This window comes from Xiphias gladius, chromosome 3, assembly GCF_016859285.1.
Source record: "Xiphias gladius isolate SHS-SW01 ecotype Sanya breed wild chromosome 3, ASM1685928v1, whole genome shotgun sequence".
Taxonomy (NCBI): Eukaryota; Metazoa; Chordata; class Actinopteri; order Istiophoriformes; family Xiphiidae; genus Xiphias; species Xiphias gladius.
The window spans coordinates 13,704-29,717 of NC_053402.1; the positions used below are offsets into that span (position 1 = coordinate 13,704).

Genomic DNA, 16,014 nt, shown 5'->3' on the forward strand with positions numbered 1-16,014 from the left:
TGTGAAGGAGACGGTGGCATGCTGGTCGCAAGACGCGCGCACAGACACTGCATGACAAACCACTCTCATCTCCTACCTCAAACCCTAAGTACCAAATCACATTTCACCACATAATAAAAATGATGACAACACTAACATGCCGGGTACGAGCTCTGAGAGTGATGACTGAACACAACAGTCCCGTCTGTAGGTCCAGTCAGACACTTGTAGTTCACTTTATCTCCTTCACTCTGGCGCAGACCATTGGTCTGTTGCAGCATTTTGAGTCATTTCTGAAAATTACTGTTGACAAAGGTTAACTTAAAAGGACTGACAACAGCCCCAGAGCAAAAAAAGACTAACTCAGGTATCCACATAGAATAACAGGACCTGGGCTGGTTACACCTGCACGTCCTGACGTCCTGACGTTAGCTCCTAAAAGTTCCATCGTCTCCATGGTGCACAAGAAACACTGATTTTTGGCATTATTTGAATAACGGCCCAGTCGCCATCTTGCTTAATAATCGTCGACGTGAAATTTGGAAAATTTGATCCCCTCAAATGAAAATAACAGTGTTTTCAAATTACTACACGATTGTTAACACATTCCACACCCGTCCCGGGAAAAGCCCTGTGTTCTTGCCATCTAAAATTCATCTTACTCCGAGAAAACATCGAGTGTGTGTCTTTTTCCATCAAAACTGTTTTTCACACAGTTCGACCAAATGTCCATATTTAAATTCACCAAGTTACATTAATTCAGTGCTAAAACTCTACTAAAAACAAATTAATAAATTAAGTGTGCTATCAGAAGGTGTCTCACCTAGGTAGAAGCCGATCCCTCGGAATCCGGTCAACTGGTTCTCCTCCATGGGGGGTCCATTAAAAGCCATCTTCTCCAGAAAGAGATCACTTTTCACAACAAAGTTTTTCTTCTGTGTTCTACTTCAGTCGGTATCCAACAGCTGCGTTCGCAGCAGCAGTTTTCCAGGTGAGCAGTTATCCAAGAGTTCAGCTTCCAGCAGACAGGTTTTGCATCGGGTCAGCTCGTGTCAAGTCCAAGTGCAAATGATCATTTTCAGCTTTTTGCAGCTCTTATATAGCAACCTCGGTCCACGTCACCATTCTGTTTCCATGACCTTTACTGACGCACTACCCCGCGTGTGCGTGAGAGCGTGAGAGAAGTTTTGCAGTAAATGAATGGTAACATTTCTGGACTTCTGTATGATCAGTCGTGTATCTCTCTTTACCTCTGTACACTGTCACAGACTCTTGCAGCACCTGATTGCGTCCATTTCTAACACACTTTTGCGACGTATGTATAAATTCATGACACATGCAAATTGCAGAGGCAAAAGCGCTCTCCGTAAGGTGAATACGTTCCGTTTATTCGAGGCTCCATCTGCTCAGACAACGATATTTTCTTGGCTTTTTGGCCGAGCCGCACTCTCAAGCCCTCAAGTTCGCAAAAGAAAAAAAAAACTGATGTGCATCTGACTGACCCTTAGTTACTGTTTTTAGAATGAACAATTTCGTTTTTTACCAAGTATTTTTTACTACTGCTACTATTATCATTGGTGTTGTTTAAAACCGCGATCTAATGTGTAACCCTCTATTGGTACCTTGTGTGCTGTTGCGTGAGCTGTTCCACACATGCCAAGTTTGTAAAGCGAGGTCATTTGCTGTATAGCGGCCGACTTTTTTCTTTTCTTTTTTTTTTTAACTCAAAGCGAATCTCTAACCCCGGCTTCCTCTGGAACATGAAAATAAATTATTCGCTTTGAGATTCGCTTTGAGTTAAAAAAAAAAAAAAAAGAATAAAGTCGGCCGCTATACACTGAGCAGTAAATGACCTCGCTTTAAGTGTGTCTTAGTAACCTTTTTATTTATCTTTTTCTCCCTTTATTTTATCACCGGAGCTGCTGAAACAGCTTCACGTAATGTGGGGGAAAAAAGTAAGAAAGAAAGGGAATAAGCTACTATATCATTTGAGGTTAATGAATTTAACATATGTTTAGTACTGTATGCTAATCCTGTTTGGCCGTATAATTTCACGTATTCAATCATTCAAAGATCATTTCTCTTACTAACCATCTTGTCTTACTTTTTCTTACTCTACTACCTGAGCTGCTGCTGTTCACATAATGTGGGAAACAAGGTGAGCTTCTGACTTGAAAAGAAGGTGAGTTAGATCAGGCTATGATATATAAACAGAAAAAAATAATCTTCTGTAAACTAGCCACATAGTATACTGTACGTAACACCCGCTTACATACACACACACACACACACACACACACACACACACACACACACACACACACACATATATATATATATCACAGAACCCTTTCAATTATTCACGTTTATTTTAACCATTATTTATTGTTCTCTACCCTTGTCTTTTGCCATCATCTGAGCTGCTGCTGTTCGCGTTAAGTGGGAAAAAAGCTGAACCTGATTGTAAATTAAGGGACAGGTGTATCACTTATCTAATAATTCAATATCCACATTATTGGTCTTCCTGTTATTGTTGTTATTATCATTGTAATTCAAGACTCAATGTTCCAGGGTACATGCCGAACTTCCTTACTGACAGAGAAGAAATGCCTATTCCTGACAGTATGAGGAAGACAGGTTGAGGCGAAGTAGTCGCCTGTTTTTCAGCAAACTAAGTAAGTAAGCTGCATATTAAAGGAATAGTTGCACTTATTTTCTCTTCTCATCTAAGTCTGAGCAAAAAAGTGGATACGATTATTTCCAAAAAAATATTTCCTTCAAATTTGTGGGCCATTGATGCTGATCACAGACCAAGACAAGGATCTATATTCATGACTTGTTTTTTTTATGTCAGAGGGCAGGACTCTTCCTGGGTCTTTGACATTCCCGGGGCCCTTGAGAGTGGATTTCACAGAAGTCCACTGAACTCAATAAACTGCCTTCAGCACCAGATGTTCTACACTTGACTGGTTTCATGTAGAATTCAATAAAAAACATAACTCAGACATCTGAAATGACTCTATGTTCTGCCAGATCCTTTACCCTCAGTGATGTTGAGTTAACATGAAGCTACTTCAATAGAAAATCAGTTGAAGGTTCCATAAAATGTGTAGCAGCTAAACTGCCTCCAAAACAACTTTCCTACCAGCAGCTTTTTCAACAACCAAGTATCCTGAATTATCTGGATAATTTAGTAAAAGCCACAGCAGGTGATTTTCTGGTGAGGAACCATCAGAGATCAGGGATTTAAGAAGAAGATCAGATCGGGCAAGTTAAAAGCACTTCTGAATGGAGACAACTGGGTCTGGATCCAGCCACCGTGCTACAATGTGGAGATATTAAAAGCAGGCCCAAGTGCAAGACGCTACCTGGGAGATTGACAGCCCTGCCAGATGCAAAGGCCAGCGTCAGGGTTAAAAAGGGTCAATTCAAAGACCACGCCAACAGTAACAAATCAGTATTGTCATACACTTAATCACAGTGCGGTATTGTGCTTATACAATACTGAGTGTACCATAACTATCATATTAAGTAATTAATATCAATGAGAGGTTTCTTTTCAAAGAATAAATAAAAAAAGAGCAGTTTTTTTCTGAACTTTATTTAACTTTACAAACAAGGAAACAGTTTCATTTAGTGACGATGCAAGAAAACAGCAATACATAAATTTAGATTTGTAAATGTGAAATTTTTCCATAGCAAGAATTAAAACAATGAGAGAATTAAATAAAATCTAAATATCTATCTATCTATCTATCTATCTATCTATCTATCTACCTATATCTTTGAAGAAAAGATAAATTTTAGCATTTTATGTATACCTGTGAAGGTCTTCATGTCCTTCCAGAGTTTATGAGTGAATCTGCAGGTCCAAAATAAGTGAGAAACCGTTTCAGTTCTTATTCAAATTACTTATCTAATTCGTATTATATGGATTTCAGTTGCAGATTTGCCCCTGTATTGAGTTTTCTCCACAAGAATTAGATAAGCATATTATCAATAGAATTACATCATGGACCATTTACAAACACTCAAGACTGAGCAGAACTCTGCCTTTAAGGGAGAAGTCTCTTCTTTGTGACAACAGATGAAATCTCTCCTGAGTTTTTTCTTTAATAATAGGTATAACATTCATGGGAAACCTTGACTTTGAACTAAACACATATTTAACAGTTTGTTTCACTGTTTAAAATATATATTTTATAACAGAACCAATTTACAACAATCAGGTAGTATAGTAGATTATAGTAGTTTAGCTTAACTAAACACTGTATAAAACAACAACAAATCAATAAATAAGACACTACAGAGACTTTGTGAGATGTTTGGCAATGTCATATCCAAGTGCTCAGACACATGTGACTTTTTTAACTGGTAACGGTTCTCAGTGTAAATTTGTAACAAAATCATTTCAGATACAAACAAATATACTCAAATCAGTCATATCCTTTGTGAAGGAGGAATTACAAAGTAGCTATAAATGACTGAAATGTAAGCTTGGATGGATGCATTCCAACATTAAGAACTATTCAACTAGACTTGGGTTCAGGAGGAAATCATACATGAAATTCAACCAGGTATAAGACGCTCAAATGGTATAACAATTTTAAGATGGACTTTAGGCACCTACTTCTGCGATTTTTCTTGAGTTTTTGCTGAATCTAGTCTGCATAGAACTCATAACATTGTTTCTAATGAGTTACACTTCAAAGTCAGAAGTCTACAATTCAGAGTTTTACTTTTAATTGGAGGTATTAGAAGTTGGGTTAAAAAAAGATATTGATATACAGAATGTTAAGCAGTAACCATTAAAAAGCACTGGGACATATTACAGAGTTGGCTTCCCAAATAAATCTACACTGAGCTGGGATCTGCTCGCACCTGATCCTATTATTCAGAGTATACAGTATAACGTGTGCGTGGCAGTGGTGTCACAGAGGAGGAGTCAGATGCGCCTCTATTGCGCACACTCACACGGTTGGATTCACACATACGAATGCAAACGTTTACCTCTGACATTTCTGAGGAGTTTACTTGAATTTAACCAAAAGTCTTTAATTATTAATGTCAGTTTCTGTGTCGCTGGTGTAGTTTGAAAGCTTAGTTTTACAGTGTGAGTCCTGAATGCATCTGGATTTTCTGCGGGTTCTGCTGAGCTTCTAACAGGTGTTGCGGAACGCAGCCTGGAGAGTGAACATGTCCAATGGGAAAGGCGCAAATGCTACAGAAAAGTGAGTACAGGCAACTGAAAATTTATCGACACGCCGAAAGCCTGGCTTGTCTCACTACAGCTGGCAACTTAACCGCTTTTTCTTCGCTCTCTTCATCAGCTGGTGAGATCATGTTGAGCTCGGCAAAAAAGACCAGCACAGGAAGTAAAAATAATAATTATTCACCCTCACCTGCAGCAGGAAACGTTAATAAACCGCCTCTGTTCTCGGTTTCTGGTTGTCTGCCAATGATAGGTCGAGGTTTTTCACAAAACAGCGGCAGGAAAATTAAAGTCGCTGCTGGTGGTGGTTGCTGCACCAGGAAGGAGTCTAGTGGGGTTTTGCATGCTTTCAGTGAGTGATGCGGAGGGTGTTTTCCAGACAGCAGCAGCCCAAGTCCGCACCAAGGTGTTGGTAAACAAAACTACTGATACCTTACTGATAACACTTTTTAACACAATTTTTGATGGTATTATTTAATCCAATTTGCTTTAATTGCATCATTTCAGCGCTGTTTAGTGAAAAGACATTAACTTAAAACTCAAAGGTATATTAAACATTTTGCATGAGACATGGATGTCTCATCCATGTTTGACATGTTTATGAGTGTACAGTATGTTGCTGACATTGCATTAACTTCACCCCCTGAAAGTTCAGCTCAGTCACAGTTTAGTACGTTTGCATTTATTGGGTTCCTGTTTTTTTTAAATCCATGTTTGTATTGTGTGGCAGTTCCTCACAGATGATCCTGAAAGAGTGCCTGGATGAGTGTATGGAGGCCTTGGATCTCTTCCTCAACAACCACTTCAATGAGAGCCTGGAGAGGCTGCGGCCAAGGTAACAGAATAATCCTGAGTCATATTTGTCAGTACAGAGGTTTTAACCAGCTTTTACTGTCAGAGTTTAAGATTGTAGTATACTGTGTTATTTATTTTAGCATATTCATAGTGGTATGTTTTTAGTATGATGCCAGCAGTATTTGGCCTCTGCTGATGTTAAGAAACTTCTGTGGTGTGAACTGTGAAGTAGTGTGTTCCCTGTCAGCCAAGACATGATCGTGGCCATGGCAGGCCTCAGTTCTCCAGGATATGAAGTGTTTGCTGAAGTTGACGCCCAAGGTCTGACTGATTGAACCGCCAGGAGAATGGCAGCCCTGCAAAATAAACACTGTGCACAAGACAGATTGGGACGGTGGAGGAGATAGGGAGAATAAATACAGCAATTACACATTAGCAATCTTCCTAACATTGCCTCTGTTTGCTTACAGTATGATGTGTATGATGTTGATCCTGCGACTCCATGTTTCCTATGTAGAGTGAATGAGAGTATGTACCACGCTCTTATCTACGCCACAGTGCTGGAAATGCAGGCCATGATGACTTTCCAGCATGATGACATCAGCAATGCAGGAAATACCATGAAGAGTGCCCAGGAAGTCTGTCAGAGGTCGGGATTCCTCGTGAATGTAGATTGGGGATGATTTTCACCAGGTTTACTCTTAAACAGACGATTGTTTTACTCATTTCATAGGCCAGAATTAAAAACACTCTCCACATCTTTTAAAACACCTCAGCCACAAGTGGCAAATTTACATGAGTGCATTTACATGGCTCATCTGTAATCATACTACCAATTTGACTGTGTTTTCATGAGAGAAGCCACTGTAAAGTGGCTGTTAAGATAGTGAAATTGGACATATGTCATTTATGGATGATTGCAGTGTCAGAAAAAATGTGGTTATTGTAGCAGGATTAGTAACAAAAAGTCTTGTGTTGATACTGAAATGTTGTTTGGTGTTTTAGGTTTCGACGGAAATCCCCAAGTTTGACTAACAAGTCAGTAGGGGAATCACTCACTGAAGGTAAAAGGTTGGATGTCTCACTCCTGCAGTTTTAAAAGAAAATCCATCCAAAATCACTGGACGCAATGGAAAAAATGTGTAATTTACATGGTATTTTTCCTTATTCCAATGATAAGGCTATGCTTAGGTACAGTGGTGCTTTAAGCTAAATGCTAGTGTCCGCATACTAACGTGCTTAACACTGACAGTGCTAACAAACTGATGTTTAGCAGGTATAATGTTTGCCATGGTCACCATCTGAGTTTAGTGTGTTAGCTTTCTGAGATATGCTAATTAGCACTGAACAGTGGAGGCTGATGGGAATGTCATTAGTTCTGCAGATATTTGATCATAAAATAAAGTACTGGACAAATTAAATGTTGACCTGAAGATGGTGCCAGATGAAAAGTCAGCACATCACCAAAGTTATTGCAATTCTTCCTCAGGGGAACAAGTGTGTCTGTGCCAAATTTCATGACAATCAATTAAACAGTTGTTTAAATATTTCAGTCAAATCCACAAATGTAAACCTTATAGCAGCACTAGAGGAAAAGTCAGGGATTAACCGTAAACGTCTGTAGAAAATGTCATGGTAATTAAGCCAACAGTTGTTGATATTTTAGTCTGGACCAAAGCAGTTGACCGACAGACGGATATGATCATCCCTGGAACCATGCAACTAGTGTGGCTTAAAAAAATACTTATGCAGTGTTAGGATATTAGTGATGGTGGGAAAAGGCAAAATGAAGTAGAGTGCACACAGAAAAAATTTTTCGTCTTTCCATACTTTTTTGATGAAAAGTAATGAGGTGAAAAGTGAAACCATTTCTACACCTGAAGTGGTGCCAAATTGAGGGGATGATAGATTTATTTTTAGGTACTTGAGGGATGAATTTGGCAAAGTCTGGAAGCTCTTGTCTGGTAGATTAAACCTATCGCAACATTTGGATTTAATGCTTTAGTGCTTTTTGCCTGATCATTGTTTGTTATTCATTAATGTGTGTGTATATGGATGTGTTTTTTGCAGTAGAGCTTCATGCTGAAGTGTGTTATGCAGAGTGCCAACTGCAAAGGGCTGCTCTCACTTTTCTACAGGTGAAGCAGACTAATCCACTTGTTAAAATACAGAAACATTTGAATATCTGTATATCCTGAGTATCAGCCCACCAGTCAACACCTTATCCGGTTTTTTCAAGACTGTGTATGTTTTAGAAAATGTCCAGCAAATCTAGTGCATGAAAGTGGAATTTATGTCATCCTAAATGTGTGGTACTTCAACTACATTAAATCAAAATCTAATCCAAGCACCACAATTCAAATGACTGCATGTAATGCTTTTTTTTTTTGTCAGTCCCCCATTATTTAGTTTTATTTTATTTCTCGCAGGATGAGAACATGGTGAGTTTTATCAAAGGAGGGATCAAAGTACGAAACAGTTACTTGATTTACAAGTAAGTCATCAAAGAGAAAACAGGGCATATGTTTAGTGAGTGTCAGTGCTGTGTAATGTGAATGAGCAATGAGAATGAATGCATTATCTGACTTGTAGTTATTTATTTTCTGACTTGCCAAAGGTATTAAAATAGTATTTGTATTCTTATTATTTAAAGGGCACTCCACCAATTTTACACAAATTTGATTCATCATGAGTAGTACTACTCATCGTATGATGTGGAAGTGATGTCATCAGTGTTAGGTTGGGTTTGGAGATTACAGTCTCCATTACAAACTGTGAGTGTGGCGTTTGAAAGACATGGGCATGATGAGAAGGGTCTATGAAAAGATGTTATTGAGATGCATTATGGGAAATGTAGGATACATTGAACCAACTTGAGCCATACTATAAGTCAGGATATCTCTGTCTGTGCGGATTCACTTTTGACCATTCTAAACTGCTGGAGCACATGTTTGAGTTAGATTTTTTTCTTTTCTTTTCTTTTTTTCTTTTCTTTTTTTGCATAGTCACATGTCACTACACTATACAGTATTATCTGTTATTATGCTGAGCTGTGTTGTTAAGCAATTGACATAGTTGCCTTTTATCATCCAGAGAACTGCACGCCTTCATAAAATCTCACAACTGTCTCAAAGGACCCAGCCACATTCACTTAGAGGGTGGAATATCATTTGGAACAGGAGCGTTTAATCTGGTATGTGACAAAAGTATCTTTAAACACTACGAGTTGCACGTACAGTATGTTGTGTGTAACTGTGTTTGTATCACACAGTTTAGCAGGTCTTCTTTATTCACAGACACTCTCTCTGTTTCCTCCACGGATACTCAGAGTTTTGGAGTTTGCAGGCTTTTCAGGAGACAAGGTGTGATATATATTCATTGTTTTCGCTGTGAATTCACTCATTAAATGAACAGCAACTCACCTGTACATATTAGTTCATGTACATAATGCACTCGTGCATGTTGTCTACATGTGTGGTCCTGTTTTAGGAATATGGTCTGTCCCTGCTGCACGACGGTGCCACAGGGATAAATCTGCGCTCCATGCTGTGTGCTCTGCTACTGCTCTGCTACTACACCTTTCTCACATTCATACTAGGTAGTGCTGTACCGCATCCATACATTATGTGCATCTGAGATTCAGATGATTCTGATTTTGTCAGAAACTGTCACTTAATTCCACACATTATTCAACATAACATGACACAACATTTATCTTTTTTTATACTCTCAGGGACAGGTGAGGGAGAGGTGGCTGAAGCTGAAAGGCTGCTGAAACCTTTCCGGCTTCGCTATCCACGGGTGAGTAGTGATGAGGATAGCACTTTCTCACAAATCTTTCCTTCCACTCACATTGTATCTCTTTTCTTTCTATCATCTAGTCGCATACTTAAGATCTTCCACATCCTGATTACTTTCATGTGATATTCAATCCACCTTCCACTAATGCAGTCCCTTCCGCACCCTGAATCCTTGCACCATCTTTCCTTCATTCTGCATGTACCCGCACACCTTCATGCTATCACTCCTACTGCTCCACTTGACTCACATTCTTGTAAATTCACAATCCCTGTTTCCACTCCACCTTTTACATGTATGCCAGCCCATCCCAGAGAACAAACTCAAAGCTCTGACACATTGTGTACCAAACCAAAATGGAAGTGTCTTAGTGTCTTGGTTAAACACTGCCAAGAGTAATTGCTGTACAGTAGGTCTTTTTGCAGATTGTCGAGACTTTAACACAGTAAGTTGACATGCAATACTGAAATACTGGAAGCTGAAATACAATTTTATAAATTGTACTCTTTTTCTCTTCTATCCAGGGAGCAATATTCCTCTTCTTTGCAGGCAGGACTGAGGAGATCAAAGGGAACATTGATGAGGTGTGTTTAGGAAAATGTGTCAGTAACATGGCTTGAAAGGATGACGACTAGTATTTTATTACCTGTACATTTTATTGTTTTTGATACAGCATTTTGTTCTCACAAACTTTACATGATAGTAAGTAATGGCACCATGTTGGGAATAAGTGAAGCATGATTTGTTTCTGTTAATTCATTTCAAATTCAATTCAATTCAATTCAATACAATTGTATTTATATAGCGCCAAATCATAACAGAGGTTATCTCAGGGCACTTTTCACTTAGAGCAGGTCTAGACCATACTCTTTATAGTTATATTTCAAGAGACCCAACATTCCCCCATGAGCAAGCACTTGGCGACAGTGGCAAGGAAAACTCCCTTTAACAGGTAGAGACCTTGAACTGCACTGGCCCATGGTGCGCGGCCATCTGCCCCGACTGGCTGGGTTGAGAGAGGAAGGGGGGGGGTATTGGTAAGATTATTGCCATGTTTCAGCAGGTGAGCTCAGAAGGTCCTGCAGCAATGTTAATATTTAATACAAAACATGCCTCTAATGCTGCGTCACTGTTATGTGTCCTTATTACTCTGCTATACGATGTAATTTCAATGTGCTACCAGGCAGTGGCGCTCTTTGAAGATGGCTGTAAGGCCCAGCAGGCATGGAAGCAGTTCCACCACATGTGCTACTGGGAGCTGATGTGGTGTTTCACCTATAAACGAGCATGGAAAATGGCTTACTTCTACGCAGACCTACTGAGCCAGGAGAGCCGCTGGTCCAAGGTACAGAATTGTGAATATGCACTGGGAAGTTTCTTCTTTGAATCTTGTCAAACATTTTGAGAAAAATAAATGAGTGAATGCTGTCTTTATGTTTATCTCTATTAGGCCATGTATGTGTATATGAAAGCTGCTTACCTCAGTATGCTGCCTAAGGATGAGGCCAGGCCGTTTGGAGAGGACGAGGTAGAACTCTTTAGGTAAATACACACGCTGTAGTTTTTTCATGTGTTGTCGTAGAAATACACTGCTTTTGTCCTTAAGCTCATAATATACTTAATTTTTTCCTATGTGTACGCGTAGACAAGCAGCTGCGACACAAGTGAAATGGTTCACAATATTTTCTTTGTACTTTGTGGGCACCTGGAGGATTACAATGTGTATCTGCAAGGGGTAGTTCGTGGTTAAATCATCCCTGGCCAATGCTGCAATGTCTTCTGGGAGAGCTTACAGTTTTGCACAACATAAACACTTGAGGAGGTTATTAAATCATTAAAGATCACCCCAAGACATGTTCTAAAACCTTTTAAAAATACTTTGCTCTGATAATAATTTGTGTCTGTTGTAGTTTTTCCGCAAAAAGTTATAGCTAGCTCATTAAAAATTCTTAGTGACTGTCCTCCAAACCAGTTGGGATGTCACAAAGTCCTAGTTTGTATTCAAATTAAACTTAGATTCAAGGCGAGCACAGAGAAACTTTCCACCTTCAGCAGATGAATGTGAGAACAGCCTTCTAGCGTCAAACTCTGCACATACATCATTCTGCACAGCGAAGGGCAAACATCAAAGTGATGTAACAATAAGCAAAACTATTTTTGACGGAGAGGAGCTTTAATGTTGAAATCACGGTAGAAAAATCAGCCACTGTACCATAGCAGAATTGTTTCTCTTCAAAACTCAAAACTTTCTGCCATTGTTGTTGTGGTTTGTTCAGAGTCTGCTACAAGTTCTACATAAGGAGATAATATGTCACTTCTGTGTTGAAAGTTTGTTACACTTCCTAAAGTAAAGAAATGCAGGTATAAAAGCAAGTACATCCCAAGTTTTAGGTGCTGTCTCACTAATTCAGACCTCATGCTTTCTTTCCAAATGTTTCCTGTGTCTTTAGACGAGTGCCCACCTTCAAGCAGAAGATAGCAGGGAAGTCTCCCCCGACTGAGAAGTTTGCTATTCGTAAAGCCAGACGCTACAAGGCTCCCTGCCCAGTCAAGCTACCAATACCAGTGCTGGTAAAGCTTCACACACAAAAACACACACAGTGGGCAGTATGTTTGACTCACAGAGCCTTTCAACATTATTTATTGCTTCATTATAGGAGATGATGTACATGTGGAACGGTTTCAGTATGATCAGCAAACGACCAGAGCTGACTGAAGGCATGATGCAGACGTTGGTGGAGGCAGAGCGCACCCTGCTGGAGTCTCCTGGTAATACAATATTTCCCAAATCCTGAAGCAGGAAACCCCCATTATCCGCCTCCCTTCAGTATAAGTTTACACAAGGCTGAGGGATTCTGCTCTCTCTTCTACAGAAAATGAGTATTCGGTGGATGACTGTTGTCTGATCCACCTGCTGAAGGGTCTGTGTTTGAAGAACCAGGGGCTACTCCAGGCTGCTGAGGAATGCTTTATCAAAGTCTGTTCCAGGTAACCGCCAGTTTACCGGAACTTTTTCCCTGCTCACACTGCAAGGAACTCCAGAAGCTATTCTTTACAAATCCATTGATCCTCTGCGAACAGAGAATCGTCAGTCTTTGCACTGCATGAGAAAAGATGAATGCAGCTTTTTGGAACACTGATCTGACCATGCGCCATGATGAATTAGGGCCAGAAGACTACTAAACTTTAAAATTCCACTACACCATTTACACAGTTACAATAAAAATCATAAACAGGTCCAAAATCACCCTAAAAAGTTTTAGTATTTTCTTTAGTATTTTCTTGGCTTTTCCTAATGTCTGTCCTTCAAGAAAATGTCCAAGGGCAGTTCTTAACTGGATGTATTGGGGGTGTAATCTTTGCTTAGCAGTTATAAAATCCTCTCAACCTACGCTACAGGTCATTCAGGGAATATTTGTATTGCCATCAAGAATTACATTACTCCTTGTTGAAATCACACTGACATTGTTTACAACTAAGGAGGCTTTCAAACAGGTCTTGTGAGAAACATTTGTTTCCTCATTCGTTTCTAAGGTTAAGTCTGCTTGGAAAAACAAAACTCAGCTGTTCATACAGTATTGCCCAAGATAATACATATACTGTGCTACAAGGTTGTGATTTTAAATATGGGTAACATGAGACTGTATGCGACAGCGACGGTTGCATAATTCACCTTCTTTCTGTGTGTGCTCAGTGAAAAGAAGATCAGATTTGACCACTACTTGGTGCCCAACTCTCTGGTGGAGCTCAGTCTGCTCTACATAGACCAAGGCCGAAGGGACAAGGCTATTAAACTACTGCACAAGGCCAAGTAAGTTACTCCTTTATAGCAGCTTCATTGTTGCATACAATATCAGAGAAACTGAAATCCTACCACATAGTTCCAGTATCATGACAAAGTAGTTAAAAGGGTGCCATAATCAAACCAGCAGCCTGCATAGCTTGCACATGCACCATTTGGTGGTGTGAATCATCTGCATAGCTTATTATGAAGGTATTATTATTTCTGTTTAGTAATAGTAAAAAATTTATTGTAATTAATGTGTACAAATTATCAAAGATTTCACCCCTTAGTCCTGCCAGGCTCTGTAAAGACTATTTATGGACCTCACACAACTGCGCATTTTTGCATCCACTGGTGTTTTGTTTTTTTTTGTTTTTTTTTCTCAAGCAATGACAATGGATCCAACACTTTACAGCTACACAATGTGTACCTATATTCATTAGAAAGTGGCAATGATAATAAACAGTATTCAGTTGGAGAGAAATTGAATTTACTGGTACGCCGCACCACAAAACTGCAAAGCAAAGAGTTGAATGACCAAAAAAATAGCCTGTGTAACTTAATTCATTACAACAACCTTCTTATAAATTGTGCTTTACTTAAAGAAAAAGTTAAACATTTTGGAATATATACTTTTTCTAACTCCCCATTAGTTAGATGAAAAGATTGATATCACTCTTATGTCTGTACGGTAAATACTGTATAAGGCAAAATATAGGCACAATAATCCTCTGTTAAACTGCAATTTATTGTCTTTACAGTTTTCATTTGGAAGGATTAAACAAATGTATAATGTGTTAATAAGTAAACTTCTGAGGTGCTATTAGGCAGGTTTTATTAGCCATTCCCTTTGTGTCCAGTCTTTATGCAGAGCTGAATTAACCGACTGGTTTCCGTAGCTTCGTATTTAATGGACACGCACAAGGGTGGTGTTAATCTTTTCATCTAACTCTCAGCAAGAAAGCAAAATGAAAAACTATTGCTTTCAAATTTTCAGTTTTTGTTGCAACTACTACTGAAGTTGGGCATTAACACATTTATATTTTTATATATTAGCCAGTACATGTCATGTAATATACTAATTTACTTGCTTTATATATTATTATTTATTGTGTGTGCTGTTTTTACTACAATTAAAATCCTAAATTTCACAAACTTATTATGAAAGACTTAATTTCAGGACTGTTGAACACAACTGGATTATAATAGTGGGTTCTGGCTCTGGTTGCTTAGCGTATGGCCACTACAGGAACACTAGAGGTCACTGTGTGCCTGTTAATACACACAGGTGTACATAGACTGTTGTAAACACAAATGCGATCCACTCCCTGGGGTATTGATATAGGATTTTGAAGATTTATCATCCTTATATTGAAGGTGTTGAACGACAAACAATCTTTTTGCTGCATCTATTTAACATCAACCCACTTCTCCCATTGATAGTCAGGTATCCTTCTCGGCAGAACAAGAGCATAACATGTGCAAGGTAAATAAATCTTCATTGCAACCATTGTCTAACCATGTGTGCTGTTTTGACTTGTAGACAAAATTATAAAGATTACTCGATGGAGTCTCGTACACAGTTCAGAGTACACGCTGCTCTGGCCAAACTCAAGGCTGACCCTGGTGAGGACGAGGACACTCATCTGTAAGAAGACAGTTCTTCATGACTGCAAAGGCTCTCCACAGTAAACGCTCTATTTCCCTCACAGTTGTGGCTGTTTTCAGCTTAATACCCAGTTTTTTTTACAGACCTATATGCATTTTTCAACAAGTGAATGCTGGGTATTTCATCTGTGTGCTGGTATACCTTTTCAGGCATTTTTGTGTCACAGTGTGCTCTATGTGTCACTGGACAAGGGTACAACCTGAATAATTACAGGAGTCGTCCTGTCCACTCTAGCCTCAAAGAGAATAAACATGGCAAGTGGACATTTTGAGTCGATGGACCTCTAATTTCACTGCCTTCCATAGGTTAAATACTAAATGTATATTTAGTAGACATTTTATTTTAAAGACAATGTTTTAATCTTTTACATTGAAAATTAAAGAACACTAAATCTTAGTCAACAAATTGATGGTAACTACAAATATCAAATGTAATAAATTTTGACAATTTTGCTTTAAGAACTCTATATGATTATTACAAAATACACTAGACTATAACTTCAGCATGTTGTACTGTAACGTTTCAAAGATTTCTTAAAGGTGTTAAGAGGTTCATGGTATTTCATACAGATGCACAAACATTTGAAATTTTTTTTTTGACAACTAATTTAAATAGGTTATGAGTTAACTGGCTTGAATAATTATATGACCCACAGTCAGCAACAAGTACTCTGTGGTCCCTGACAAATGCAGTGTCACTGCATTTGTCCAATTCTGTACTGTTGCAGTGGAAATGGATGCAGGCATGTCACGGCTAAAGCAGAGTAAACAGGTGAAA

At 38.9% G+C, this 16,014-nt stretch overlaps 1 protein-coding gene across 10 annotated transcripts; it reads left to right on the forward strand.

Moving 5' to 3' along the window:
• Positions 1–4,886: 4,886 nt before the first annotated feature.
• zgc:158403 (tetratricopeptide repeat protein 39A) lies at positions 4,887–15,541 on the forward strand. 10 transcript variants are annotated; one of them, XM_040123536.1, is made up of 20 exons: positions 4,887–5,210; positions 5,310–5,312; positions 5,445–5,603; positions 5,922–6,026; positions 6,504–6,635; positions 6,992–7,050; positions 8,057–8,124; positions 8,416–8,480; positions 9,080–9,179; positions 9,283–9,348; positions 9,476–9,587; positions 9,720–9,787; positions 10,309–10,368; positions 10,968–11,129; positions 11,235–11,326; positions 12,235–12,355; positions 12,442–12,553; positions 12,658–12,772; positions 13,479–13,595; positions 15,112–15,541. In XM_040123536.1, exons 3-20 carry the CDS (start codon positions 5,551–5,553, stop codon positions 15,218–15,220), a joined length of 1,716 nt encoding a protein of 571 aa, XP_039979470.1. In that variant the 5' UTR covers positions 4,887–5,210; positions 5,310–5,312; positions 5,445–5,550; the 3' UTR covers positions 15,221–15,541. The 10 variants fall into 10 exon arrangements, with proteins under 10 accessions (XP_039979470.1, XP_039979475.1, XP_039979471.1 ...); XM_040123541.1 differs by lacking the exon at positions 5,445–5,603; XM_040123537.1 differs by lacking the exon at positions 5,310–5,312.
• Positions 15,542–16,014: the final 473 nt, after the last annotated feature.

Bases quoted from the DNA above. Each gene is read 5' to 3' on its own strand.
- zgc:158403 (XM_040123536.1), top strand. From the start codon at position 5,551: ATGCGGAGGGTGTTTTCCAGACAGCAGCAGCCCAAGTCCGCACCAAGG. The intron at 7,051-8,056 runs GTAAAAGGTTGG...TGTTTTTTGCAG, and splicing joins AGGGGAATCACTCACTGAAG to TAGAGCTTCATGCTGAAGTG. The intron at 11,130-11,234 runs GTACAGAATTGT...TATCTCTATTAG, and splicing joins AGGAGAGCCGCTGGTCCAAG to GCCATGTATGTGTATATGAA.